Raw genomic sequence first — 26,817 nt, forward strand, 5'->3', positions numbered from 1 at the left:
GAGGCAAAGTCAGGATGAGGCTGGGCCGCATAAGGGATTTCACAAAAAAATTGGCTTTCAAGGGATAATGCAAGGCACGGCGGGCGGGAGCTGCTGATTGTGGAAATTACATTATGCCATCATAACAGTTATTATGGGAAGACGTTCTGTGTGCACAATTAGCTCCTTAGCAGCTAATTGTGCACACAGAACGTCTTCCCATAATAACTGTTATGATGGCATAACGTCATTTCCGCAATCAGCAGCTCCCGCCCGCTGTGCCTTGCATTATCCCTTGAATCGCAATAAAAATCGCGATCCATTCATTGCTTTTGAGAAGGCGTTTGTGCGGGCCACAAAATACTGTACCGAGGGCCGTGAGTTTGAGACCCCTGTCTTAAAAGCTCTTGGGTGTGGTTTAAAAAAGGCTGAATGGTCAAAGCTGTCTTCCATTATCGGCCCTCCACCATGTAAGCCAGAATGCAATAGTGTTCTGGATCCACTTTGACATTTGACTTTGAAGTTGTAAGCTTGGAGTAGGAGAGAGGGGTGGCATCGGGGCTGCTGTCTCAGGTGGCAGCAGTCCCAGGCTCACCACTGACTGCCCTGATGGAGCAACACAAGCATGGAAAAATTTCCTGGAGGTGCCAATAAGAGCTATTATTGGCTATTTGATAGCCCCTGTGTAGACTGGCAGCCTACAGAAGGCGCTGTTTGGCTTTACACTGGGTCTTATACAATCAACACTTGCTTCCAAGCAAGAAATTCAAAAACAAGCACCTGCTTTGAGGCCACTGGGAGCAACATCCAAGGGGTTGGTGAGCAACATGTTGGGGATCACGGCACTAGACCATAGAGCTGCATTCCATCCACAAGGTCTTTGAGCTAAACTTTCTGACCTGGACAACTAAGGTACACTCGCTGACCTAAACCATTTAGCTACCAGACCACTGAGCAACACTCCATGAACCAGACCACTGAGCAACGCTCCATGAACCAGACCACTGAGCAACGCTCCATGAACCAGACCACTGAGCAACGCTCCATGAACCAGACCACTGAGCAACGCTCCATGAACCAGATCACTGAGCAACACTCCCTGAACCAGACTACTGAGCTAGATTCATGACCCACAACATTGAGCTACACACACTGACCCAGACCACTGAGCTAAACTCATTGACCTAGACCACTGACCATTGCACTGTACTCCATACATCAGACAATTCACTGAGCTACACTTGCTGACCCAGAATATTGAGCTGCACTTTCTAAAGAAGACCAATGGGTTACGCTCACTAAACTAGACGACTGAGCTAATCTCCATGCACTAGGCAATTGAGCTGCACTACGTACAACAGTCCATTGAGCTACACTTACTGACTGGGACCACTGAGCTACATTTGCTGACCCAGACTATTGAGCTACACTCACTGAACTCGGCACGGCAATTAAGATACACTCTATAGACCAGACCATTGAGCTCTTCTCCATACACTACACCATAGAGCTGCTCTCAATAGACCAGACCACCGAACTACATGAACTGACCCAAACCTTCGAGATACACTCGCTGACCCAGAGCATTGAGCTACACTCTCTGACCCAGAGAACTGAGCTACAATCGATGACCCACACCATTGAGTTAAACTCACTAAACCAGACCATTGAGCCAAACTCTTGTATCTTAGAACACTGTGCTACTCTCGCTGACTGAGGCCATTGAGCTGCACTCACTCAACCTGACCATTGACTATTTTTCGTACTGTGCGTATTTTCTGCGACTTTTTCGTACTTTGCATCAAAATTTGTGTGACAAAATCGGTTTGTCACGCCGAGTACGAAAGTTTCGGATTCATTCAAGCTTCGGTATTGTGACTTTCCTTGGGCCAGGTTGGAGCTGCAGAGTGCCATTGAGTCCTATGGGAGGCTTCCAAAATCATGCACTGAAGGATCAAAGTCAGAAAGGTTTTCCCGCCGTTTACGATCATTCGGATACGAAAATTTTGTTACTTTCGGATCGCCAATACGATATTATCATGACTAATATGATTTTTTCCTAAACATTTTCATGATATTTGCGATCATGCTCACCTCCTCCCCCCTTAGTAAGCCCAGGTGTTTGCAATCTGACAATTAACAGGCTTTATAAGCCTGTTACAAGCAACTCCTGGTTGCTTGATCATTAAGCCTTTAAACCAGCATCACTTGCTACACTTGCTGACCCAAACTATTCACCGACACTAACTGAACATGACCATTTACCTAAACTCACTGAATGAGACAAAGGAGCTAAACTGCATACTAGACCATTGAGCTACATTCCATACACCAGATCAGTTAATACTCACAGACCTAGACTACTGAAGCAGAACATTGAGCTTGACTTGATGACCCATAATATTTAGCTGCACTAACTAAACCAGACCACTAAGCTGAACTCCATATATCAGAACACTGAGCTGCACCTCATATACCAGATCAATAAGCTACACTGACCCAGACACAAGCTGATCCAGATCATTGACCTACACTAAATGATCCACACCATTGAGCTATACTCATTGAACCAGACCATTAAGCTATTCTCTATAGATTAGATCATAGAGCTACACTTCATTCACCAGACCACTGATTTACAATCACTAACTAGGACCGTTGTGCTACACTGACCCAGACCATTGAGCAACACTCGCTGACCCAGACCAATTACACTTGATGAGCCAGACCACTGAGCTATATAGTATTGAGCAAAACTGAGTTACACTCCAAAAACCAGGCCATTACTATTAAGCCACAATGCATGAACCAGACCACTGAGCTACACTCCCAGATAAACATGCTACACGCCATACACCTGATAATTGAGCTACACTCCATGAACCACACCATTGAGTTACACTCGCTGACCCAGTCCACTGACCTAAACTTTCTGAACCGGACCATTAAGCTACAATCGTCGACCCAGACACTGGGGTAAACTCGCTGACCCACAGCACTGAACATCACTCACTAAAGAAGACCATTGAATTACACTCACTAAGCCAGACTATTAATCTCATTTTCATACACTAGAACATTGAGCTACACTTAATCAACCAGACCATTGACTATCAACTAAGCTGCTATACTTGTTGACCCAGACCACTGAGCTAAACTTGCTTACCAAGGCCATTGAGCTACATTCCATCACCCACACTATTGAGCTACACTCACTGACCCAAACCATTGAGCTAAACCTGCTGACACAGACCACTGAGCTAAACTCACTAACCCAGATAATTAAGCTACACTCATTGACCCATACCACTAAGTTACAATTGCTGATCCAAACCATTGAGCTACACTCAGTGAACATGACCATTGAGCTAAACTCACTGAATCAGACAATTAAGCTGCACTACATCCCCTAAACAATTGAGCTACATGCACTGAACCAGACCACTGAATTACATTTGCTAATCTAGACCACTAAGCTACACTAACTGAACTAAACCCTTAAACTGCACTCAAAGTGCCAGATCATTGAGCTAAATTCACTAAACCAAATCATTGAGCTGCACCCCATAAACCGGATTACGGAGCTACACAGCATAAACCAGACCATTAAGCTACACTACATAGAGACACAATCCTTAAAACATATCAGTGAGCAACAATCCATACATTAGACCAGGGGTCCCCAACCACCGGTCCGGGGACTGGTGCCGGGCCGTGGGCTGTGCTGAACCGGGCCACCTCTGCTCCCAATTACTTGTGATCCCAACTCCCTGATGCGTTACACAGCCATGACAATAGCTATGCGAAGCCCACGAAGATTTCTACTGATTACGACAAGGACCAAAGTACTTTATTAAGCTGTATGTAATAATAATATTAATAGTAAAGTGCATAATATAAAATTTAACTAGCACTAGTTGCGCTGCACCCCCCCATCCCCGGTCCTTGGAAAAATTGGATTGCTTGAAACCGGTCCGTGGTGCAAAAAAGGTTGGGAACCACTGCATTAGACCACTGAGCTTCACTCCATCCAGCAGACAAATTAGCTGCACTCCATGAACCAGAAAATTGAGATATTCTCCATAAACAAGTCCATTGAGCAACACTAACAGACCCCGACCATTGAGCAACACTAACAGACTCAGACCATTGAGCTACACTCCATGAGCTACAATCGATCATTAAGCTGACCTAGACTACTGAATCAGACCACTGACCTAGGCTTGAGTCAATTAAGTTACCCTTGTAACTATTGATCTAAATAAACTAACCCAGACTATTGAACTAAATTCTTCTGTCCCAGACTATTGAGCCCTACTTGCTAATCCAGACTATTGAGCAAAACACACTGAATCAGACCAATGAGCTACAGTGGCTTGCAAAAGTATTCGGCCCCCTTGAACTTTTCCACATTTTGTCACATTACAGCCACAAACATGAATCAATTTTATTGGAATTCCACGTGAAAGACCAATACAAAGTGGTGTACACGTGAGAAGTGGAACGAAAATCATACATGATTCCAAACATTTTTTACAAATAAATAACTGCAAAGTGGGCGTAATTATTCAGCCCCCTGAGTCAATACTTTGTAGAACCACCTTTTGCTGCAATTACAGCTGCCAGTCTTTTAGGGTATGTCTCTACCAGCTTTGCACATCTAGAGACTGAAATCCTTGCCCATTCTTCTTTGCAAAACAGCTCCAGCTCAGTCAGATTAGATGGACAGAGTTTGTGAACAGCAGTTTTCAGATCTTGCCACAGATTCTCTATTGGATTTAGATCTGGACTTTGACTGGGCCATTCTAACACACGGATATGTTTTGTTTTAAACCATTCCATTGTTGCCCTGGCTTTATGTTTAGGGTCGTTGTCCTGCTGGAAGGTGAACCTCCGCCCCAGTCTCAAGTCTTTTGCAGACTCCAAGAGGTTTTCTTCCAAGATTGCCTTGTATTTGGCTCCATCCATCTTCCCATCAACTCTGACCAGCTTCCCTGTCCCTGCTGAAGAGAAGCACCCCCAGAGCATGATGCTGCCACCACCATATTTGACAGTGGGGATGGTGTGTTCAGAGTGATGTGCAGTGTTAGTTTTCCGCCACACATAGCGTTTTGCATTTTGGCCAAAAAGTTCCATTTTGGTCTCATCTGACCAGAGCACCTTCTTCCACATGTTTGCTTTGTCCCCCACATGGCTTGTGGCAAACTGCAAACGGGAGTTCTTATGGTTTTCTGTTAACAATGGCTTTCTTCTTGCCACTCTTCCATAAAGGCCAACTTTGTGCAGTGCACGACTAATAGTTGTCCTATGGACAGATTCCCCCACCTGAGCTGTAGATCTCTGCAGCTCGTCCAGAGTCACCATGGGCCTCTTGGCTGCATTTCTGATCAGCGCTCTCCTTGTTCGGCCTGTGAGTTTAGGTGGACGGCCTTGTCTTGGTACGTTTACAGTTGTGCCATACTCCTTCCATTTCTGAATGATCGCTTGAACAGTGCTCCGTGGGATGTTCAAGGCTTTGGAAATCTTTTTGTAGCCTAAGCCTGCTTTAAATTTCTCTATAACTTTATCCTTGACCTGTCTGGTGTGTTCTTTGGACTTCATGGTGTTGTTGCTCCCAATATTCTCTTAGACAACCTCTGAGGCCGTCACAGAGCAGCTGTATTTGTACTGACATTAGATTACACACAGGTGCACTCTATTTAGTCATTAGCACTCATCAGGGAATGTCTATGGGCAACTGACTGCACTCAGACCAAAGGGGGCTGAATAATTACGCACACCCCACTTTGCAGTTATTTATTTGTAAAAAATGTTTGGAATCATGTATGATTTTCCTTCCACTTCTCACATGTACACCACTTTGTATTGGTCTTTCACATGGAATTCCAATAAAATTGATTCATGTTTGTGGCTGTAATGTGACAAAATGTGGAAAAGTTCAAGGGGGCCGAATACTTTTACAAGCCACTGTATACTCGCTGAACTAGACCATTGAGCTACACTCACTGACTCATACCATTGACCTAGACTCGCTGACCCAGACTGTTGAGCTACACTTCATGGCCCAGACCATTTCGCTACACTCAGTGAACCAGACCACTGAGCTAATTTCAATAAATCAGACAATTGAGCTGCACTACATACCCTAGACCATTTAGCTGCACTCACTGAAGCAGATATGCGCTGCACTTTATTCACCAGAAAATTGAACTACACTTGATAACCTAGACAATTGAGCAACATACACTGAACCGAGCATTGAGCTACACTTGCTAAACCAGACCATTGAGCTATACTCACCGGACCAGACCGCTGAGCAACACTTACTGAACCACAGCCCTAAGCCATGCTATTGAGTTATTCGCCATGCAGTAGACCATTGAGCTGCACTCTATACACCAGACCAGTGCTGTCCAACTGGCGGCCCGCAACCCCCCTCTGTGTGGCCCCCCACCTGTCTGGCTGCTTTGATGGCTTACTCTTGTGTAAAATTTAAATGGTATCAGTACTGTGATTAACTGCCCCCCCTGCATGGTTCTCACCTCAGATTCAGGCTGTAATCAGGCTGTATTGTTTAAATATGTATCTCCTGTGTTGTTCACACCTTTTAATCTCTGCATTGTTCACCCACTGCAGTGTTCACACCTCAGGCTCAGACTGTAATCACCCACATTGTTCCCCTGTTCACACCTCAGACCTTCAGTAGAAACCCACAAATAATCTGTGCACACTACAAAAAGAACATATACTGAGGTGGTACTGCAATTAAAAAGTTTTTTAATATATAGTTATTGTGCAGAATGTAGGAGCAGTGCCAGCATTGTGTCACTGTATGCTGCCTGTGTGTGCCATACACACAGGCAGCATAGGGCAAGCAGAGTATGGCACACACAGGCAGCATAGGGCAGGCAGAGTATGGCACACAGATGCAGCATAGGGCAGGCAGAGTATGGCACACACAGGCAGTGTAGGGCAGGCAGAGTATGGTACACACAGGCAGGGTAGGGCAGGCAGAGTATGGCATACACAGGCCAAGTATGGCACAAACCAGCCAAGAATGGCACACACAGTCAAAGTATGGCACACGCAGATCGCAGATCGCCACGTGTGTGGCCACCTTTAAAGGAGAAGGAAAGTGAAAAAATTATATAGATATAGTTGTTTAGGGCATCAGCCCCCCTCCTGAACCGCCGCATTACCAACTGACCTGCTGCCTCTGGATAGGCGCACCATCCCGCAGAAGAATCTCCTGTCTTCATTCTTTGGCGCCGACATTTTAAAACTGCTTACGTCACTTCCCCCTGCACCTTGCTTCTAATGCACCTGCGCCTCTTCGTAACCCCGGTGACGTAAGCAGTACTGACTGGCACGCTTTTCTGTCACGGAGCCATATTTGCACACCACACTTATTATTAGAGATGTAAGTGGTTTAAACAGTTCTATATGAAATTATATGTTTAATAAATAATCTTACTTTTAATTATGTTTGATCTAATCTAAAAACCCAAAAAATGCGGAAGTTGAAGACCAGGAGTCTAGCGAAGAGCAGTCTGAAAAAGAAGAAAATGAAGATGTCTCTCAAGCAACAGCTGCAACTGGAAGCCTTCTTAATAATCCCACCAGAGTTGAAAATACTAATTGGTGCCAGTGTGGCCTATGCATTCCCATGCCTACTGGAATGGAAAGTATCTGCTGTTACGAAGTTCCAAAAATATATGAAAGGATACCAGAAGATGAGTTTTGCATAACAGACAACCCAGATTTTGAGATTGAAGTTATCAATCATGAAAGACTCGACTGGGGTTTCAGAATGTCAAGATTCAAAATCACAAAGGAGCCACGTTGTGATGGTTATATGAGGTAGTGCGGCACTTTTTTCATAATAAAATGAAAGCTCAAAGATACAAAGGAATCTATCATTCCCCCCCACCACCGCACTCAGTGGATCAAATGTTTCACCTGTAAAATGTAATGAAAACCCTGATATGGCATTTTTCTACATAATTAGTGTATACTTTATTTTCCTAATACTCTTTCTAAATGTAATTGTTGTGTATTATACTGCATATATAACAAATTAGATTTTTATTTTTCAGGTCGCTTCGTAAATTAGCCTATACAGCATTCACCATTTGGATATACACCTTCTTAGGATTTCTCAACAGAAAGCCAATACCATCCTGTGTGGTTCGTGAAATAAGAAGCAAGTTTCCAGATCCAAATGGAAAATATACCGGTTTTCTAAGCGCATGTGACTATTTTGCAGAAGATATGGCTTATGACACTGACTAATTGTTTTCTACATGTTTATTTCATTACAGTTAATTTATAATAAAAGTTGTGCACTTTATTAATGTTTTTAGTAACATGAGTGTATGTTGAAGAGATACAGTTTTTTTTTTTAATTACGGGTATGGGACCTGATATCCTGAATGTTCAGGCTACAGTTTTCCTGATAACGTATATTTCTGAAAATCTGAATCTTCATACCTTATATACACTATAAAAACAGGTAAAGATTTATTAAACATAATAGACTGGTTCTGCTTCCAATAAGGATTCATCATAACACAGTTTTGATCAAGCAGAAGCGAAAAATGATTGCTAAAATTTTTGATTATATGGATAAAATGGTGTCTATGGAAGATGGCCTTTGCGTTCGTCTGAGCTTCCCGGATAACAGCTTTCCAGATAATGGATCCCATACCTCTATACAAAGGCATTAATACTATGTTGATATTGCTAAAGTATCGGGAAAAATAAATACTTTTTGTTACATTGATAACCTGTTATAATTATGTGTATGTAAATACTTTCAAAATGAGTAAACAGCAATGATATGTGATTCCTTAGCTGTAACACAAAAAACTCACAAAGACCATCTCCAATATACACCATTTTATCCATATAATCAAAAATGTTTAAAATCTTTTGCGCTACGGCGCTTGCACTTGATCAAAACTATGTTAGGATGAATCCTTATTAGAAGCAGAACCAGTCTATTATGTTTAACCCTTTTAGTGCCATAGGACATAGATTCTACGTCCTGGATAGCAAAGGACCTAAGTGCCACAGGACGTAGAATCTACGTCCTACAGCACTATCGGGTTTACAAGCACTGCGCTCGCTTTTAAAGCAGTGCAGCGCTTGTAAACCCTGCACAACCCCCTAGGCAACGAGCAATGAAAGACATACTTACCGATCCAGTCCCCCGATCGGTCCCCCAGCCAATGACAGCAGTGGGCACGTGGTGATGATGTGTCCACTGCTGTCCCTTTAAAAGTCGCCGCCTACTGTCGGCTCCTCACTCCTGCTGCGCACTTTGGACCTGATGGATCTCCCCTGCTGCCTTCCTGCCAGATTGGTCGCCCCTGATCGCCTGCCTGCACTGTGTAAGCTGAACTACAACTCTCTACCACTGTTTATTTTGCTTATTTCTATCTCAACTGTCTAAAAAAATTTTTTTTCCATTTTTTCTTCTATCTTTGTCATTATTACACTTTTGCACACATACACACTTATTTACAACTTTCCCAAGCACACACATACACTTACACTTTTTTTTTTTTTTCTTTCTTTCTTTTCTTTACTTTCTTTCTTTGCTTTCTTTGGCAGTCTTTTTTTTTACTAAAACTTTATTTCTGATCTTGCTTTATCATTATCTGATTTATTTGGTTGCATTTTAGTGTTTTTTTGGCATTTTCATAATTGATTTCTGTTTTTTAATTATTTTATTGTATTGTAACTCTGGCTCTGGCCACTGATTTCATTGCAATAATTGTTCTTCTGTTGGTTTGGGTGATTTTATTGGATTTTACTGAATTTATTGTGTTTTATCTTTGCATTGTTCTTTATTGTGTATTTAGTGCCCCAAAAAAGGTTGCTTTTGCAGTGACGTTGGTGGATCCAGGGCTCTGGCCACCAATTTCATTACAATTATTGTTCTTTTGTTGGTTTAGGTGGTTTTATTGGATTTTACTGATTTTATGGTGTTTTATCTTTGCATTGTTCTTTATTGTGGTTTAGTGCCCCCAAATAGGTTGCTTTTGCAGTGACGTTGGTGGATCCAGGGCTCTGACCACCGATTTCATTGCAATTATTGTTCTTTTGTTGGTTTAGGTGGTTTTATTGGATTTTACTGATTTTATTGTGTTTTATCTTTGCATTGTTCTTTGTGTGTTTAGTGCCCCAAAAAAGGTTGCTTTTGCAGTGACATTGGTGGATCCAGGGCTCTGACCACCGATTTCATTGCAATTATTGTTCTTTGATTGCTTTTAGTGGTTTTATTCCATTTTAACTTCATTTGATTTCAGTTGTTCTAGAAAGGTCCAGAGGTGCTAAGTTCAGATTGTTCTGGTAGTTTCTATTGCCAAGGGTAGGCTGATGCCACACATGGCATAGGGCTGATTTTTTCAGCAAGCGGAAAAACGCTTGCCGAAAATTCAGCCCTACGCCTGCTACTTGTGTCTGCACCCGAATGAATGGAATACGCTCGGGTGCAGGCACATGTAGCCGATATACGCATGAAAACGCGAGAGAATGCAAAGTCTCGCGTTTTCATGCGTATATCGGCTACATGTGCCTGCACCCGAGCGTATTCCATTCATTCGGGTGCAGGCACAAGTAGCAGGCGTAGGGCGGAATTTTCGGCAAACGTTTTTCCGCTTGCCGAAAAAATCAGCCCTACGCCACGTGTGGCATGAGCCTTAACTCCTGGTCATCTCTTGCTGGCTTGAGTTTATCAAAAGGTTACAGTGAGTTTTTTTTACAAGTGTTGTCTTGCTTGCTTTTTTTTTTTTTTTGCTTGCTTGTTTTGACTTTGCCTGCTGATTGCTAGATTTGCAGTTGTCAGTATATTTCTGGCACAATGGCCAAACGGTTTTACAGATACATGACAGATACATTACAGTTTTTTGTGCTTGTAGTACAAATTGAATATCTACTGTATGTTCTGGTTAGGTTACACAAGTTGCAGTGGCTCTCTAAATATAAAAACTTTGTGTAATACTGGTGTGCCACTGGTGACTGCTGCACAGCACGTAATGGTGCATTTAATTTTATCTCTGATGCTAATGCCCCAAGCTTTATTGTTGGCACCTAAATTCCTAACCTTTAGTGCAACTTCTAAGGGCTCTGACACACGGGAGATTAGTCGCCCGTGACAAATCTCCCTGTTCGCGGGCGACTAATCTCCCATAGTTGCCTTCACCTGCCATCCCACCGGCGACTTACTTACGTGCCGTGCAGCAGTCACCAGTGGCACACCAGTATTACACAAAGTTTTTATATTTAGAGAGCCACTGCAACTTGTGTAACCTAACCAGAACATACAGTAGATATTCAATTTGTACTACAAGCACAAAAAAATGTAATGTATCTGTAAAACCGTTTGGCCATTGTGCCAGAAATATACTGACAACTGCAAATCTAGCAATCAGCAGGCAAAGTCAAAACAAGCAAGCAAAAAAAAAAAAGGGGTGCATAGAGTGCAGCCCCAATATTATGCATTTTCAGGTTTGGCGGCCATGTACTTATGTGCAACCAGACATATGGGGTGTAATTTTATTCAGGGTAACTTGCTAATTGATATTGAGCAAGTTTTTGATAGTTGTCATTGAGATTTTGGGGAGAAATCTAACTTTATATTTTTTTTCAGACTAAAGTCCAGCTTGTATAGGGAACTGCATCCACAATTTTGCCTGTAGAAAACCAAGAATAGTGTCTCTAAATAGCTGAAATTGTCTATTTTTAATCAATGTATAGTTCATATGGGTTTTTTCACAGGTAAGGGGCAATTTTGTCTGAAAAGCTTTGAGATGTGCACATAAATTGCAGCCCCATTATTATGCATTGCCCCTGTTTTGGGGCATTTAATGGCCACGTCTTTATGTGCACCCATTCATATGGGGTATTGTTTTATTCAGGGGAACTAGCAGATTGATGTTTAGTAAGTTTTTGGTAGTTGCCATGGAGATTTTGGGGAGGTTTTCCACATTTCAGAAATATATAGTTTGTGGGGGTTATTTCACAGGTAGGGAGGTTAACACTGAAAAACTGCAGTAAGTGCACATAAAGCGCAGCCCCCAAAATTTCAACTGAAATTGCCCTTATGCATTGCCCCTGTTTTGGGGCATTTGGTGGCCACGTCTTTATGTGCACCCATAGATATGGGGTATCGTTTTATTCAGAAGTTTGTCTTTCAAATTTGCCTTTGTTAGAAAATTTTTATGAGATTTTTTTTGTCAAATCCACATTTGATCATGCATCCAAGTTTACATTTTAGAAAAAAAAAAAAAAATGTCAAAAAAAGCTCCAAATTTCACAATGCACTGACAAAAGGTATTTGGCTTTTGAGTGAAAACTACATTGGTATCTTTAGAAACTACAGACCTTCAGGTTTCTAGGTGCAAACATGAGGGGATATTTTAGATTTACATATAAGTTATGCTGCATCAACTGTTACAAGCGCTTTTCCACTTTGTTCTGGTGTGATATTGTACAAAGTATTGCTTTAGTTTGGGGGTTACTTCTGGACAGGAACTGTGGGGTACCACCACATATTTGGTATCGTTGGACTTGGGAGAATCAGGGCTTTTACAAACAACAAAAAAAAGTGTGTAAAATTAACTTTTCTATGGAAAAAAAACTCAAAATATACAGAAATTTTTCTTTTTTTTTTTTTTTTTTTACATATTTCACCCAAAATACACATCATATCTCCAGAAAAGTTATAAAATTTGGTATGTATGTTGAAGCCCAATTAGTGACGAAAAAAACTATATATAATTTCCCTAGTTTCATGGAGGTTTTCCTACCAAAAAACATTGTTAAAATGAATGAGTACAAAATGCTTAAAAAACGTCTGGCACTGGGGGGAACTGAAATGACGAATTCGGCTGGCACTTAAAGGGTTAATAAATGAATAACTGTTTTTATAGTATATATAACGGTATGAAAATTCTGATTTTCAGAAATATACGTACTCTGTAGCCCGACCATTCTAGATAACAGGTCCCATACCTGTACAATGTAAATTAAATAGTAAAATTGTATTGATTACAGTTGTAAAAAGAAAAGCAAACCACCATTTCAACATTTGTCAATAGTTTTATTTTGAAACAAAATAGTTTACTTTGGCAAAAAATGTTTTTTCAGTTGTTTGAATGTATCGGACTACTGTGTAATAACCAACACATGATGGTTATATAAAAAAAAAATTGTTAAAAATCTTTGTTTCATGACTTTATTTCTTATTTACATTACAAAGAAAGTAATACAGTACATTTCTGTGCACTTTGCTAGTTCTGTGCTATTTTTTATTAAGTTTGACATATGTCAGGGTCTTGCAAAGCATGACGAATGTTGGTCAATGACTTCAGTTTTTTCTGGTCTTTCATAAGTGGCAATATTTTTGGGCATCCTTTGTGACATAGAAAGCCATTCATGGCTGATCTCACCAGTCAAAATTTTTATTGAGTCTGACATTATCTCAAAAAGGTGTTCATCCAATACTTCCTCATACATTGGTTTGGCTACCCATTGTTCTTTTTGCTTTGGAAAAACAATTTTAAATCTTTTTTTTCCTACAGGCAATGTTGATTTTTTGGCAGATGTGACAACAGCCTGTTGTCTGTGGACATTTCTGTTGTGTGACAAAGCCCCTAGTGCTGTTCTTGCAATCATCCCATCCATTTTGAAACTTAACCTTTTGGGCTTGTATTTCAGTACTTTACTGTGGAAATTTTCTAAGTCACTGGTATGACAGAATTTCTCAATTTTACGAATATCACGTAAAGTGTCATTAACAATAAGTTTGAGACTGTTGTAAGCAGGATGATTTGAACCAATCCATCTAGTATGTTTTTTTTGTGCAGCAGTCAGCCGTTGATGCTGGCATTTTTGATAGTATTGTAGGGATTTAAAAGTGTGCTTGTTGGCAATATGGAATAGTAATGATTTCCATTTGTCGATCAGAACATTTACATTTTGCTTGCAGGTTTGAGACGACCACCACAGATGATTTGTAATGGGAGTGATCCAGGATGCAATGTCACTGCAATTCCTTTTTTTGCTTGCTGCCAATAATTTCTTATGTATGCTCTTGCATAGATGCCACACATCAAATTGGTGGTCTATATTTTCAAATTTACTTGACATGATATTTTTGATCACGCTGTGCCTGTCTGTAGCAACTATTTTAACATCGAAGTTTTCATGGATCAACCAGTTCAATGCTTTCTCAAAGTTTAATGGTTCCAGTTTGTTTGCATTTTTGCCAGGACCGACCTGGTCAATTTCAAAATGGACAATTTTTTTGGACATGAGGTCCATCATTGAATAAGTACAGTATTTGGCTGCATGTCTAGGACTATCATATTGTCCGTCGCCTGCTAAGGTGACGGATTGTCCTGATAAGGATTCCTTTATAGCAGCCTGTTCTTTTTTCCACTGTATATCTATTGCTGGATAAACAAATTTTCGTTGATAGCAGTAAAAGCTGGTGTGGGAATAAAAGGGTACATTGAGAATGGTGAACATATCTCTCACTTTTCTATATGTTGAACCACTGAGAATGATCGCATTAGCCAGAGCTACATTTCCAATAGATGTTTCATCCACCACGGGCTGTGAAAACCATTTCAAAGAAGTATGTCCATTTATACAACACAACTGAACCTTGAGTAAGCTTCCGTCAGTACTTTTTTTAATTTCTACTATAGGTGCCTGACATGGTGGTTTAACTGCATGCTGGCATCTGACAAGATGTAGTAGGGCATCTAAATTGTCCTCAAAGATTATAAATTTTCTCGCTCTCAAATACTTGGATTGCCCACTTTCCGTAGTTTCTTGTTCTTCTTTTGAATTTTCAGAAGATGATGGTTCCGATATTTCAAAAGTAGTATCTCTAGGTTCTGCTACTGTAGGTGATGAAAATATTGAGGATGGGTGTTTAATGAGTGAACCCCGACCTTTCAATGGTGTTTCTGGGTTCTCCAGAGATTGTAAGGCAGGTGAAATGGGAGATGCAGATAATAAATCAGAATAAAAACAAACTGTATGATCCTTTCTAACTTGCATAACATCAGCTTGATATATATCTTCCGTTTGTGTAGAAACTACTTTTCCTCCATTTCCAGTTGTTTGCATTGTTGCTTGGCGAGAAAACACCCTTCTTGATGTCATTGTTGAGCAAGTCTTGGTATAAGATTCAGTTTGTGTTGCTACAGTGATAAGATGTGACACAATTCTGACCAGTCGTGTGGAGGTGGATGCTTCCTCGTCATCGACTCTTCTCCTTTTTTGGGAAGGCAGAGTTGTTTCCAATGGAACATTAATAATAGCTGGAGTTGGTATACTTGCAAAAACGGTGGGAACCGCTTTTGGTGATAGAAGTCTTCTAGAACCCCTCATCATGTAAGAGTCAGGTGTGAAATGTGTAGAACACATCCTGAAAGCATTGTTTTTGGTACCTTGAAAAATCCTTTCGGATAAGGTATCAATACCTTGGTTATGTTGGCCGGTTTGCATTAACCATTTTTTAATTAGATGAATATCACGTGGGAATGGATGTAGAACCACATCAGGATATTTCAGTTTTTGCCCAGTTCGGTGAGGACACCCTTTCACGATGCAATACGGCATTTTATCAGGGATCTGTTGAAACAGAATTGGTAAAAAGTGTTATTAACAATGCTCATCATGTAATAAGGTGTTTGCAGTACTACCATTACTATAAAGATGCATTTATCACATTATTTTTGAATAAGTGACTCCTTATCTAAAAATAATAACACACACAGGGCTAATTTTCAGAAAAATGCTGGGCAATATTCATCAATTCCTGTACCATTAGTCTTCATGAAGTTTTGTGATGCTTGTGTTGCTCTCCATGTCTTTTTACATTTGACTGTGGCTCACAAGTAAGAAAGGTTAGAGACCTCTGATATAGAAGTATAAGCGTTATCAATAGGTTACATTATATATTGATTGGTGTTCAATTTTTCATAAAATTATGGTTATGGTTGCTATGGTAATAGTGTATGAGAAACGAGAATATGGTAAAAAATGGAAAATAGAAGCACACAGTCAGCCAAAGACAGTCAGGTTCCCTATTTGTAGTTACTTTACTTTTATAATTGTATATAAAACACATGCATACTTTTCAGTTCAATTTTTTTTTAAGTATGTGTTAGATACTTTACAATCAGCTTTATTCATTTTGAAATGGTTAACCTTCAGTTGTAGTCCACATCTTTTTAGGGCTCTGGCACACGGGGAGATTAGTCGCCCGCGGCAAAACTCCCTGTTCGCAGGCGACTAATCTCCCCAAGTTGCCTTCCCCTGCCATCCCACCGGCGAACATTTAAGTCGCCGGCGGGATGGCACACGCGGCGGCGCGATTTCGCGCAAATCGCCGAAAAAGACTCGCAAGTCTTTTTCGGCGATTTCCCGAAATCGCCCCGCTACGACTAATCTCCCCGTGTGCCAGAGCCCTTGGTTTGTTTGTCTTTGAAGCACACCTCTGCTTTTTCCTAACCAAAAAGATGTAGATTGTGATTAATAATCACATTGAAGACTGTCTGGCCTTTGTGAACACAACAAAAGGATTATTGACTCTTTCTGAATAGTAAAGACAATACATACTACAACTGAAGGTTAACCATTTCCAAATGAACTCCAAATGAAAGCTGGCCATACACGCACCGATAATATCATACGAAACCTCGTTTCGTACGATATTCGGTGCGTGTATGGGAAGTCGGCGAGTCGACCGGTATGTCGACTCGCCGGTCGGCCAGGTCAAAAGATTTTGATCGGGCACCATAGAAGGCGCCTGAGCAAAATCTGCCGTCAGGGCTGAATCGGCAGAAGGAGGTAGAAATCCTATTGTTTCTACCTCCTTATCTGCCGTTTCAGCCCTGAAGGTTAGTGGCGGGTCTGACGATCTTAGATCGCCACGTGTGTGGCCACCTTTAGGGGCAATGTTTAGATTTTTCTGGCCATGCCTGTAGTGTGGATATACTGGGCAATGTTTGTGGGCAATGCTCTGTGTGCTGGTCACTCTCAGGGGCAATGTTTAGATTTTATGGTCAACACATTTTTGCTATTTTTAAAAGTTTTATAAATAGCCTACCTATGATTGTGGTGTTATGCCATTTCTACACAGATAAACTACATTATCCTGTTATGATGATAAGACAGCAATGTGATTCAATGTGATGATTAATCACAATCCACATCTTTTTGGTTAGGCAAAAGCAGAGGTGTGCTTCAAACACAAACAAACTCAAAAGATGTGGACTACAACTGAAGGTTAACCATTTCAAAATGAATAAAGCTGATTGTAAAGTGTCTAACACATACTTTATATGCCCCAATAATTGACTGAAAAGTAAGCATGTGTTTTACATACAATTATAAAAGTAAAGTAAATGAACTACAAATAGGGAACCTGACTGCTTATGCTGCCTCATCATCATAACAGGATAATGTAGTTTATCTGTGTAGAAATGGCATAACACCACAATCATAGGTAGGCTATTTATAAAACTTTTAAAAATAGCAAAAATGTGTTGACCATAAAATCTAAACATTGCCCCTGAGAGAGACCTGCACACAAAGCATTGCCCAGTATATACACACTAAAGGCTTGGCCAGAAAAATCTAAACATTGCCCCTAAGAGTGACAACAAACATTGCCCAGTATATACACACTACAGGATTACCCAGAAAATCAAAACATTGCCCCTGAGAGTGACCAGCACACAAAGCAGTGCCCACAAACATTGCCCAGTATATACAAACTACAGGCTTGGCCAGAAAATCTAAACATTGCCCCTGAGAGTGACCTGCACACAGATCATTGCCCACAAACATTGCCCAGTATATATACACTACAGCAGTGGTCCCCAACCAGTGGCTCATGAGCAACATGTTGCTCTCCAGCCCCTTGGATGTTGCTCCCAGTGGCCAAAAAGCAGGGGCTTATTTTTGAATTCCTGACTTTGAGGCAAGTTTTGTTTGCATAAAAACCCAGTGTAAAGCCAAACAGAGCCTGCTACCATATAACCAATTATAGCTTATTTGCACACCCTAAGAATTTTTTTCCATGCTTGTGTTGCTCCCCAACACTTTTTCATTTGAATGTGGCTCATGGGTATAAAAGGTTGGGGATCCCTGCACTACAGGCTTGGACAGAAAATCTAAACATTGCCCCTGAGATCGATCAGCACACAGAGCATTGCCCACAAACATTGCCCAGTATATACACACTACAGGCTTGGCCAGAAAATCTAAACATTGCCCCTTGAGAGTGACCTGCACACAGAGCATTGCCCACAAACACTGCCCAGTATATACACACTAAAGGCTTGGCCAGAAAATCTAAACATTGCCCCTTGAAAGTGACCTGCACACAGAGCATTGCCCACAAACACTGCCCAGTATATATACACTACAGCAGTGGTCCCCAACCAGTGGCTCATGAGCAACATGTTGCTCTCCAGCCCCTTGGATGTTGCTCCCAGTGGCCAAAAAGCAGGGGCTTATTTTTGAATTCCTGACTTTGAGGCAAGTTTTGTTTGCATAAAAACCCAGTGTAAAGCCAAACAGAGCCTTCTACCATATAACCAATTATAGCTTATTTGCACACCCTAAGAATTTTTTTCCATGCTTGTGTTGCTCCCCAACACTTTTTCATTTGAATGTGGCTCATGGGTATAAAAGGTTGGGGATCCCTGCACTACAGGCTTGGCCAGAAAATCTAAACATTGCCCCTGAGAGTGACCAGCACACAGAGCATTGCCCACAAACACTGCCCAGTATATAAACACTACAGGCTTGGCCAGAAAATCTAAACATTGCCCCTAAAGGTGGCCACACACGTGGCGATTTGCGATCTTTTGTGAGACCATCGGTTGCACGAAAGATCGTACAATCAGCCACAAACCGTTCAGGGCTGAAACGGCAGATAAGGAGGTAGAAACAATAGGATTTCTTCCTCCTTCTACAGATTCAGCGCTGAAGGGAGATTTTGGTCAGCCGCCTTCTATGGCGCCCGATCAAAATCTTTTAACTGGCCCGATCGGTGAGTCGACCGATATCAGCAGCCTCCTGCGATATCGGTCGACTCGCCGCTTGCCATACACGCACCGAATATCGTACGAAATGAGGTTTTGTACGATATTATCGGTGCGTGTATGGCCAGCTTAAGAATGACCAGCACACAGAGCATTGCCCAGTATATACACACTACAGGCTTGGCCAGAAAATCTAAACATTGCCCCTGAGATCGATCAGCACACAGAGCATTGCCCACAAACATTGCCCAGTATATATACACTACAGGCTTGGCCAGAAAATCTAAACATTGCCCCTTGAGAGTGACCTACACACAGAGCATTGCCCCCCTCATGCACTAATCTAATAGCCAGAATTACTACTATATGTGATCAGCATAAAAAATATTGCAGAATGAGAACTGTGCAGAAGTTAAAAAGATTACAGTCCTATTCATTTTGCCTGAAACTAATCATAATAAATCAATTACAAAGCAGTAATATAAGACAGTAAATAGCATATTACTTACTCTGTAATGCAGTTTCAAGTTGGCACAAAGTCTTTCTGCTCCTGCTCGATTTCAGCACAGAAAATGGAGGCAGAGGGACTGTGCAGGACCAGAAAAAACACAGGAGTACTCCGATTGGACAATAGAAAGAAGTGGGCGGGGCTAATGGGGTCACGCATTTCTTCAGGGACTGCAGATCTTGAAAGGAAAAAAAACGAGCATTCTGCTGTGCAGTGGGCATGTCTTTGTCAATTACAATCTGTGTTCAGTGAGACAGGAAGCTGCAGAGGGTAGGAGCAGGCTATTTCCTATCCCCAGAAAGGACCTTCGTGACGTCACGGTCATGTGGTAATACCATGTGACTCTCCATTGGGCATGCCCCATTATTGTGTGGGACATTCAAACATGCAGACCTGTTAATGGCTTCTACTGGCAGCGATCATTTCACAACTGCAACTGCAACTTTTAATGGCTGAAAACTTGTAATGTAAGTTTAGTACAGACTGTAACCTTTACTCTAGATTTTGGGGCAGTTACAGAGTCACTGGATATTTGTATCTCACTGTGCCTCTGATTTTCTTTGGGGGGGGGATCACTGTGCCTCTGATTTGCTTGGGGGGGGGATCACTGTGCCTCTGATTTTCTGTGGGGGGATCACTGTGCCTCTGATTTGCTTTGGGGGGGGGGATCACTGTGCCTCTGATTTGCTTTGGGGGTGATCACTGTGCCTCTGATTTGCTTGGGGGGGGATCACTGTGCCTCTGATTTGCTTGGGGGGGGGGATCACTGTGCCTCTGATTTGCTTGGGGGGGGATCACTGTGCCTCTGATTTGCTTGGGGGGGGGGATCACTGTGCCTCTGATTTGCTTGGGGGGGGGATCACTGTGCCTCTGATTTGCTTGGGGGGGGGATCACTGTGCCTCTGATTTGCTTGGGGGGGGGGATCACTGTGCCTCTGATTTGCTTGGGGGGGGGGATCACTGTGCCTCTGATTTGCTTGGGGGGGGGGGATCACTGTGCCTCTGATTTGCTTGGGGGGGGGATCACTGTGCCTCTGATTTGCTTGGGGGGGGGATCACTGTGCCTCTGATTTGCTTGGGGGGGGGGGATCACTGTGCCTCTGATTTGCTTGGGGGGGGGATCACTGTGCCTCTGATTTGCTTGGGGGGGGATCACTGTGCCTCTGATTTGCTTGGGGGGGGATCACTGTGCCTCTGATTTGCTTGGGGGTGGGGTCACTGTGCCTCTGATTTGCTGGGGGGAGGGAATCACTACCTCGGATTTTCTTTTGCTCTATGGGGGGGTCACTGTGCCTCTGATTTGCTGGGGGGGCATCACTGTGCCTCAGATTTTCTTTTGGTTTTGGGGGGGGATCACTGTGCCTCTGATTTTCTGGGGGGGGAATCACTGTGCCTTGGATTTTCTGGGGGGGGCATCACTGTGCCTCAGATTTTATTTTTGTTTTGGGGGGGGATCACTGTGCCTCCGATTTTCTGGGGGGGGGGGATCACTGTGCCTTGGATTTTCTGGGGGGGGGTATCACTGTGCCTTGGATTTTCTCTTGGTCTATGGGGTGGGGGAATCACTGTGCCTATGATTTGCTTGGGGGGGTATAACTGTGCCTCGGATTTCCTTTAGGCTTATGGGGTGGGGGATCACTGTGCCTCGGATTTTCTTTTGGCCTTGGGGTGGGGGGATCATTGTGCCTCTGATTTTCTATGGGCTTTGGGGTGGGGGGATCACTGTGCCTCTGATTTTCTGTGGGCCTTGGGGTGGGGGGATCAATGTGCCTCTGATTTTTTTTGGGGGGTATCACTGTGCCTCTGATTTTCTGTGGGCTTTGGGGTGGGGGATCACTGTGCCGCTGATTTGCTGGGAGGGGTGGTATCTCTGTGCCTCTGATTTTCTTTTGACCTATGGGGTGGGGGGATCACTGTGCCTCTGATTTTCTGTGGGCCTTGGGGGGGGGGAATCACTGTGTGTCTGATTTTCTGGGGGGGGGGGTTTATCACTGTAACTCTGATTTTCTTTGGCCTATGGGGGGGTATCACTGTGCCTCTGTTTTTCTATGGGCTATGGGGTGGGTGTATCACTGTGCCTCTGTGGAGTTGGGGGTATCACTGTGCCTCTGATTTTCTGTGGGCTTTGGGGTGGGGGATCACTGCGCCTCTGATTTTCTGTGGGCCTTGGGGGGGGGAATCACTGTGCCGCTGATTTGCTGGGAGGGGGGATCACTGTGCCCCGATTTTCTGGGGGCCTTGGGGGGGATCACTGTGCGTCTGATTTTCTGGGGGGGGGGTATCACTGTACCTCTGATTTTCTTTGGCCTAAGGGGTTGGTATCACTGTGCCTCTGTTTTTCTTTGGGCTATGGGGGGGTATCACTGTGCCTCTGATTTTCTGTGGGCCTTGGTGGGGGGGATCACTGTGCCTCTGATTTGCTGGGGGGGTGGTATCTCTGTGCCTCTGATTTTCTTTTGACCTATGGGGTGGGGGGATCACTGTGCCTCTGATTTTCTGTGGGCCTTGGGGGGGGGGGGGAATCACTGTGTGTCTGATTTTCTGGGGGGGGGGGGGGGGGTTATCACTGTAACTCTGATTTTCTTTGGCCTATGGGGGGGGTATCACTGTGCCTCTGTTTTTCTATGGGCTATGGGGTGGGTGTATCACTGTGCCTCTGTGGAGTTGGGGGGGTTACTGTGCCTCTGAATCGGTGGGATGAGTGGGGGGTCACTGTGTCTCTTAATGTCTGTGGGGTAAGGGGGGATCACCGTGACTGAATCTCAGTGGGGTAAAGTGGGGGGGGGGGGTCATTGTGCCTCTGAATGTTGGTGGGTCATTCTGCCCCTTAGTGGGGGGAGGGGGGGGGTCACTGTGCCAGTCTTGAGAAATCTCTTGTCCTCCTGTAGTGGGCTATGGCTTCTCATCCCTTTTTATTATAACTTAAAGGAGAATTCAACCCCCTTGATGTTAAGTCCCCATCTGCCCCCCCCTCAGTTTGTCCCCCTCCCTGCCACCCCCCTGCACAGTCTTACGCCTGAATCCTCCTCCCTCCAGAAACAGTGACCGGAAAAGCAGAGTGAGTGCAGCGGTGCTCCCAGCCGCCATGTTTTTGTCTTCTTTCTCCTCTTCGGCACGTCCTGTCTCTTTCGGCGAATGCGTATTTTTTAAACCCAGAAATTTGCTACAACTGCGCATGCGTCAGAACGCCACTCCATTCAAGAAGATTAAGAAGATGGCGGCTGGGAGCTCCTCTGCACTCACTCTGCTTTTCCGGTCACTATTTCTGGAGGGAGGAGGATTCAGGCGTAAGACTGTGGGCAGAATCACCCACCAACTTTCAGAGGCACAATGACCCCCCACTGAGGGGGGGGGGGGGGCAGATGGGGACTTAATATCAAGGGTGGTTGAAATCTCCTTTAATTCACAGAACTATTTAATTTTAGTAATTGTTCAGTGGCATCAGTTTTTTCAATTTATTTAGATAAGAATGTGTTAATTGATTCTTTTTTCTCCTATTTTACAGCTGCTGTTGGAATCCTCACATCCCGACTCCTTTTGTCTCTATCGTTTGGTGCATTTTCCTATTGTTTTGGAATGGAAGTTCTAGTCGTTAAAGAAAAGCTTTGGTTTTATTTATTGTGTCCTAGATTTGTTGTCTGATCCTGCTTGTTTTATGTCTTAATAAAATTTAAAATAAAATTACTTTTTTGTTCGAAGTACATTTTTTTGTCCACTTTTTAGGATTGAATACATAACTTTATTTACTTGGCTAGAAATAAACTATGCACAACCTTAGTTGATTGTATTGTAAGTCCTGGCTAAAGACTTTCAGAGGACTAGAGAGCTGTAGTTCCGTAATATGTGTGCAATTCATTTTTCACAAACAGAGAAAAAGTATTTTCACCACACTTTTTTTAATCTGTTAAAATAAAGTAGAAATCTTGTTTAAGCTTTAGTTTGTGAGAACACAAATAAATGTATCATATTCATGTATCTAATCTATACGTCTGTAAAAGACATTAAGTTTGCCCAAGTACAGTTACCATAGCATTGTTTATACAGACACCATTCATTATGCCATATTTAGCATTTATTTATGTTTTTGATGCAATAGTTATGTAAAAAAAGACATTAAGTTTTCCCAGGTACAGTTACCATAGCAACTTATCAGCAGTAAGCTTTTACTGCATCACAGAAAACATTTAACTGGTGTTAAATGTAAAAAATAGCATTAATAAGGTTAAGGTGGTCACTTAACTGGAAGGCAGTATCTGATTCATGCTTTAATGGACTCGTTTCTATCCCTATACTGGACCTGTCAGGTATTTGCCTATTACAGATTGTCCCTGTACTAAGTTAGAGAAGGTCCTTAGACAGGATAGGAATTAGCTTGTTCATATATAAAGGGACTAGTTCTTATCCCTTTACTGGACCTGTCAGGTATTTGCCTAATTCAGATGGTCCCTTTACTGTTAGGGAAGGTCCTTAGACAGGATAGGAATTAGCTTGTTCATATATGAATTGACTAGTTTCTATCCCTGTACTGGACCTCATATGAAGTAGCAATAACACAGCTGAACACAGGATGATGGATTTTACACATCTTATATAAGAATAACTAAGTAATATCTCAAAAAATATTTAATTTAGTGAGTTGCAAATTAGTTTCTATCTATTTAACATACCAAAAGATTCATATATTGTGTGGGCCTTTACAAGGATGGGAAATAGCCAGCTCTATTAGAATAGACTAGATTCTATCCTTATTTGGGACCTTACTTTGAAGGTCCTTGTACTGGATGGCATTTAGCTTTGTCAGTATAGAATGGACTAATTCCTATCCTGTTCTGGTAGCTCACCACTAGAGGAATTTAGGTCCTTTCTAGGGATAGGAACTAGCTCACTGTTATATGAACCGTCTATTTCCTGTCCACTAGAGGGACGGTCCTTTCTGAGGATGGGAACTAGTCACACCAGGTACTGCATTTACTGGCAAGACTTTTCCATGTCAGAGCCAGATTAAGCAACAGAATGGTGAGTTCAGGAAATATGTTTATGACTGTATTAAGGCTAAGTTATTGAGCTCATGTTGTTTTTAGACTTTCCTTCTCCTTTAAATAGATCACTCAGGTACACTTCATACACCAGAACACTGAGCTGCACTCCATGAACCAGACCACTGAGCTACATCTGCTGACTTAGAACACTGAACTAAACTCTGACCCAGACTATTGAGCTACATTCACCGACCCATATCATTGAGCTAGACTCGCAACACTCAGCTACGCTCGCTGATTGAGATAATTAAGCTAAACTGACAGAACCAGACCTTTGAGCTAAAGTCTCCAGACTATTCAGATAAACTTGCTGACCCAGACCTTTGTGATACACTCAGTAAACCAGACCACTGAGTTACACTCACTGAAGCAGACCATTCAGTTACACTCCGTAAACCAGACCACTGAACTATACTCCATACACCAGACCATTAAGATACACATGCTTACCTAGAACACTGACCTACACGTGCTAAACCAGACCACTGAGCTATACTCACTGAAATAGACCACTGAGCTAAACTCCATATACCAGACCACTAAGGTCAAATTCAAACACAAGACTAATGAGCTACAATCCATGAACAACACCACTGAGCAGCACTCCATGAACTACACCAATGACCTACATTTGCAGACTGAGCTACATCCACTGACCCAGATTATTGAGGTAAATTCACTGAAGAAGACCAGAACATTGAGCTGCACCCCATACACCAGACCATCCAGCTACACTCGCTGACATAGACCATTGAACTTCAGTCACTGAACCAAACCCTTGAGCTCTATTCCAGTGGTTCTCAACCTGTGGGTTGGGACCTCTTTTGGGGTTGAACGTCCCTTTCACAGGGGTCGCCTTAGACCATTGGAAAACACATATTTCTGATGGTCTTAGGAACCAAGACACTGCTCCTCTATGGTTGGGGGTCACCACAACATGAGGAACTGTATTAAAGGGTCGCGGCATTGGGAAGGTTGAGAACCACTGTTCTATTCAGAGAACCAGACCATTGAGCTACACACTATGAACCAGACCATTGAGCTTGACTGTATGAACTAAGCCAATAAACTACATTTACTAAACCAAACCATTATGCTGCACTCCCTGAACCAGATCATTGAGCTGTACTCCCAGAAACCAGATCACTGAGGTGCACTACCTAAACCACATGACAATCACTGTACCAGACCATTGATTTAAACTCACTAAACCAGACCATTGCGCTAGACTCCATACATCAGACCATTAAGATAAACTCCATAAACAAAACCATTTAGCTATACGCAATGAACCAATGAGACAAATGAGCTGTATTCTATACCCCAAAGCAATGAGCACTCCATACACCAAACCACTGAGCTATACTCTATGATACAGAGCAGTGCAATCCGCTTCATTAGCTAGACCAATGACCTATACCCACTACCCCAGAAGAATGAGCTACACTCGCTGAACCAGACTATAGAAATACACTCGGTACCCAAACTATTGAGTTATACTCAATGACCTAGACCAGTGCTGTCCAACTTCTGTGGTACCGAGGGCCGGAATTTTTCCGGCCTCTGTAGTGGAGGGCTGATAATGGAAGCTAGTTTTGACCACTCCCCTTTTTAAAACCACACCCACTTGAAACCACACCCATGTTATCGCATGACCATAGCCATATTAATGGTTGTATTACAGCAAAAACCTGCCATACTCTGCCTTCCCTACCCTGCCTGTGTGTGCCATACCCTGCCTGTGTGTGCCATACCCTTCATGTGCCATACTCTGCCATCCCTACCCTGCCTGTGTGTGCCATACCCTGCCTGTACCATACTCTGCCTTCCCTTCCCTGCCTGTGTGTGCTATACTCTGCCTTGACTACCCTGCCTGTGTATGCCATACTCTGCCTTCCCTACCCTGCCTGTGTGTGCCATACTCTGCCTTCCCTACCCTGCCTGTGTGTGCCATGCTCTGCCTTCCCTACCCTGCCTGTGTGTGCCATACTCTGCCTGTGTGTGCCATACTCTGCCTTCCCTACCCTGCCTGTGTGTGCCATACTCTGCCTTCCCTACCCTGCCTGTGTATGCCTTACTCTGCCTGTCCTATGCTGCCTGTGTGTATGGCACACACAGGCAGCATACAGTGACACAATGCTGGCACTGCTCCTACAGTCTGCACAATAACTATATATTAAAAAACTTTTTAATTGCAGTACCACCTCAGTAT

The 26,817-nt window shown here is 42.8% G+C and overlaps 1 protein-coding gene and 1 long non-coding RNA gene across 2 annotated transcripts; one reads left to right on the plus strand and one right to left on the minus strand.

Moving 5' to 3' along the window:
* Nucleotides 1-13,066: 13,066 nt before the first annotated feature.
* LOC116408816 lies at nucleotides 13,067-19,710 on the minus strand. The gene is made up of 2 exons (XM_031896795.1): nucleotides 19,568-19,710; nucleotides 13,067-15,633 (listed from the first exon to the last, which is right to left on the minus strand). Exon 2 carries the CDS (start codon nucleotides 15,619-15,621, stop codon nucleotides 13,315-13,317), a length of 2,307 nt encoding a protein of 768 aa, XP_031752655.1. The 5' UTR covers nucleotides 15,622-15,633; nucleotides 19,568-19,710; the 3' UTR covers nucleotides 13,067-13,314.
* A 111-nt stretch (nucleotides 19,711-19,821) lies between these two features.
* LOC116408817 lies at nucleotides 19,822-23,250 on the plus strand. Its single transcript, XR_004221276.1, has 2 exons — nucleotides 19,822-20,033; nucleotides 23,072-23,250. It is a non-coding gene; the product is annotated as an uncharacterized LOC116408817 (long non-coding RNA).
* Nucleotides 23,251-26,817: the final 3,567 nt, after the last annotated feature.

Source organism: Xenopus tropicalis, chromosome 2 (genome assembly GCF_000004195.4).
Source record: "Xenopus tropicalis strain Nigerian chromosome 2, UCB_Xtro_10.0, whole genome shotgun sequence".
Lineage (NCBI taxonomy): Eukaryota > Metazoa > Chordata > Amphibia > Anura > Pipidae > Xenopus > Xenopus tropicalis.

What these genes read in the sequence shown, in the direction of transcription:
- LOC116408816 (XM_031896795.1), bottom strand. Translation starts at nt 15,621, where the DNA reads ATGCCGTATTGCATCGTGAAAGGGTGTCCTCACCGAACTGGGCAAAAA.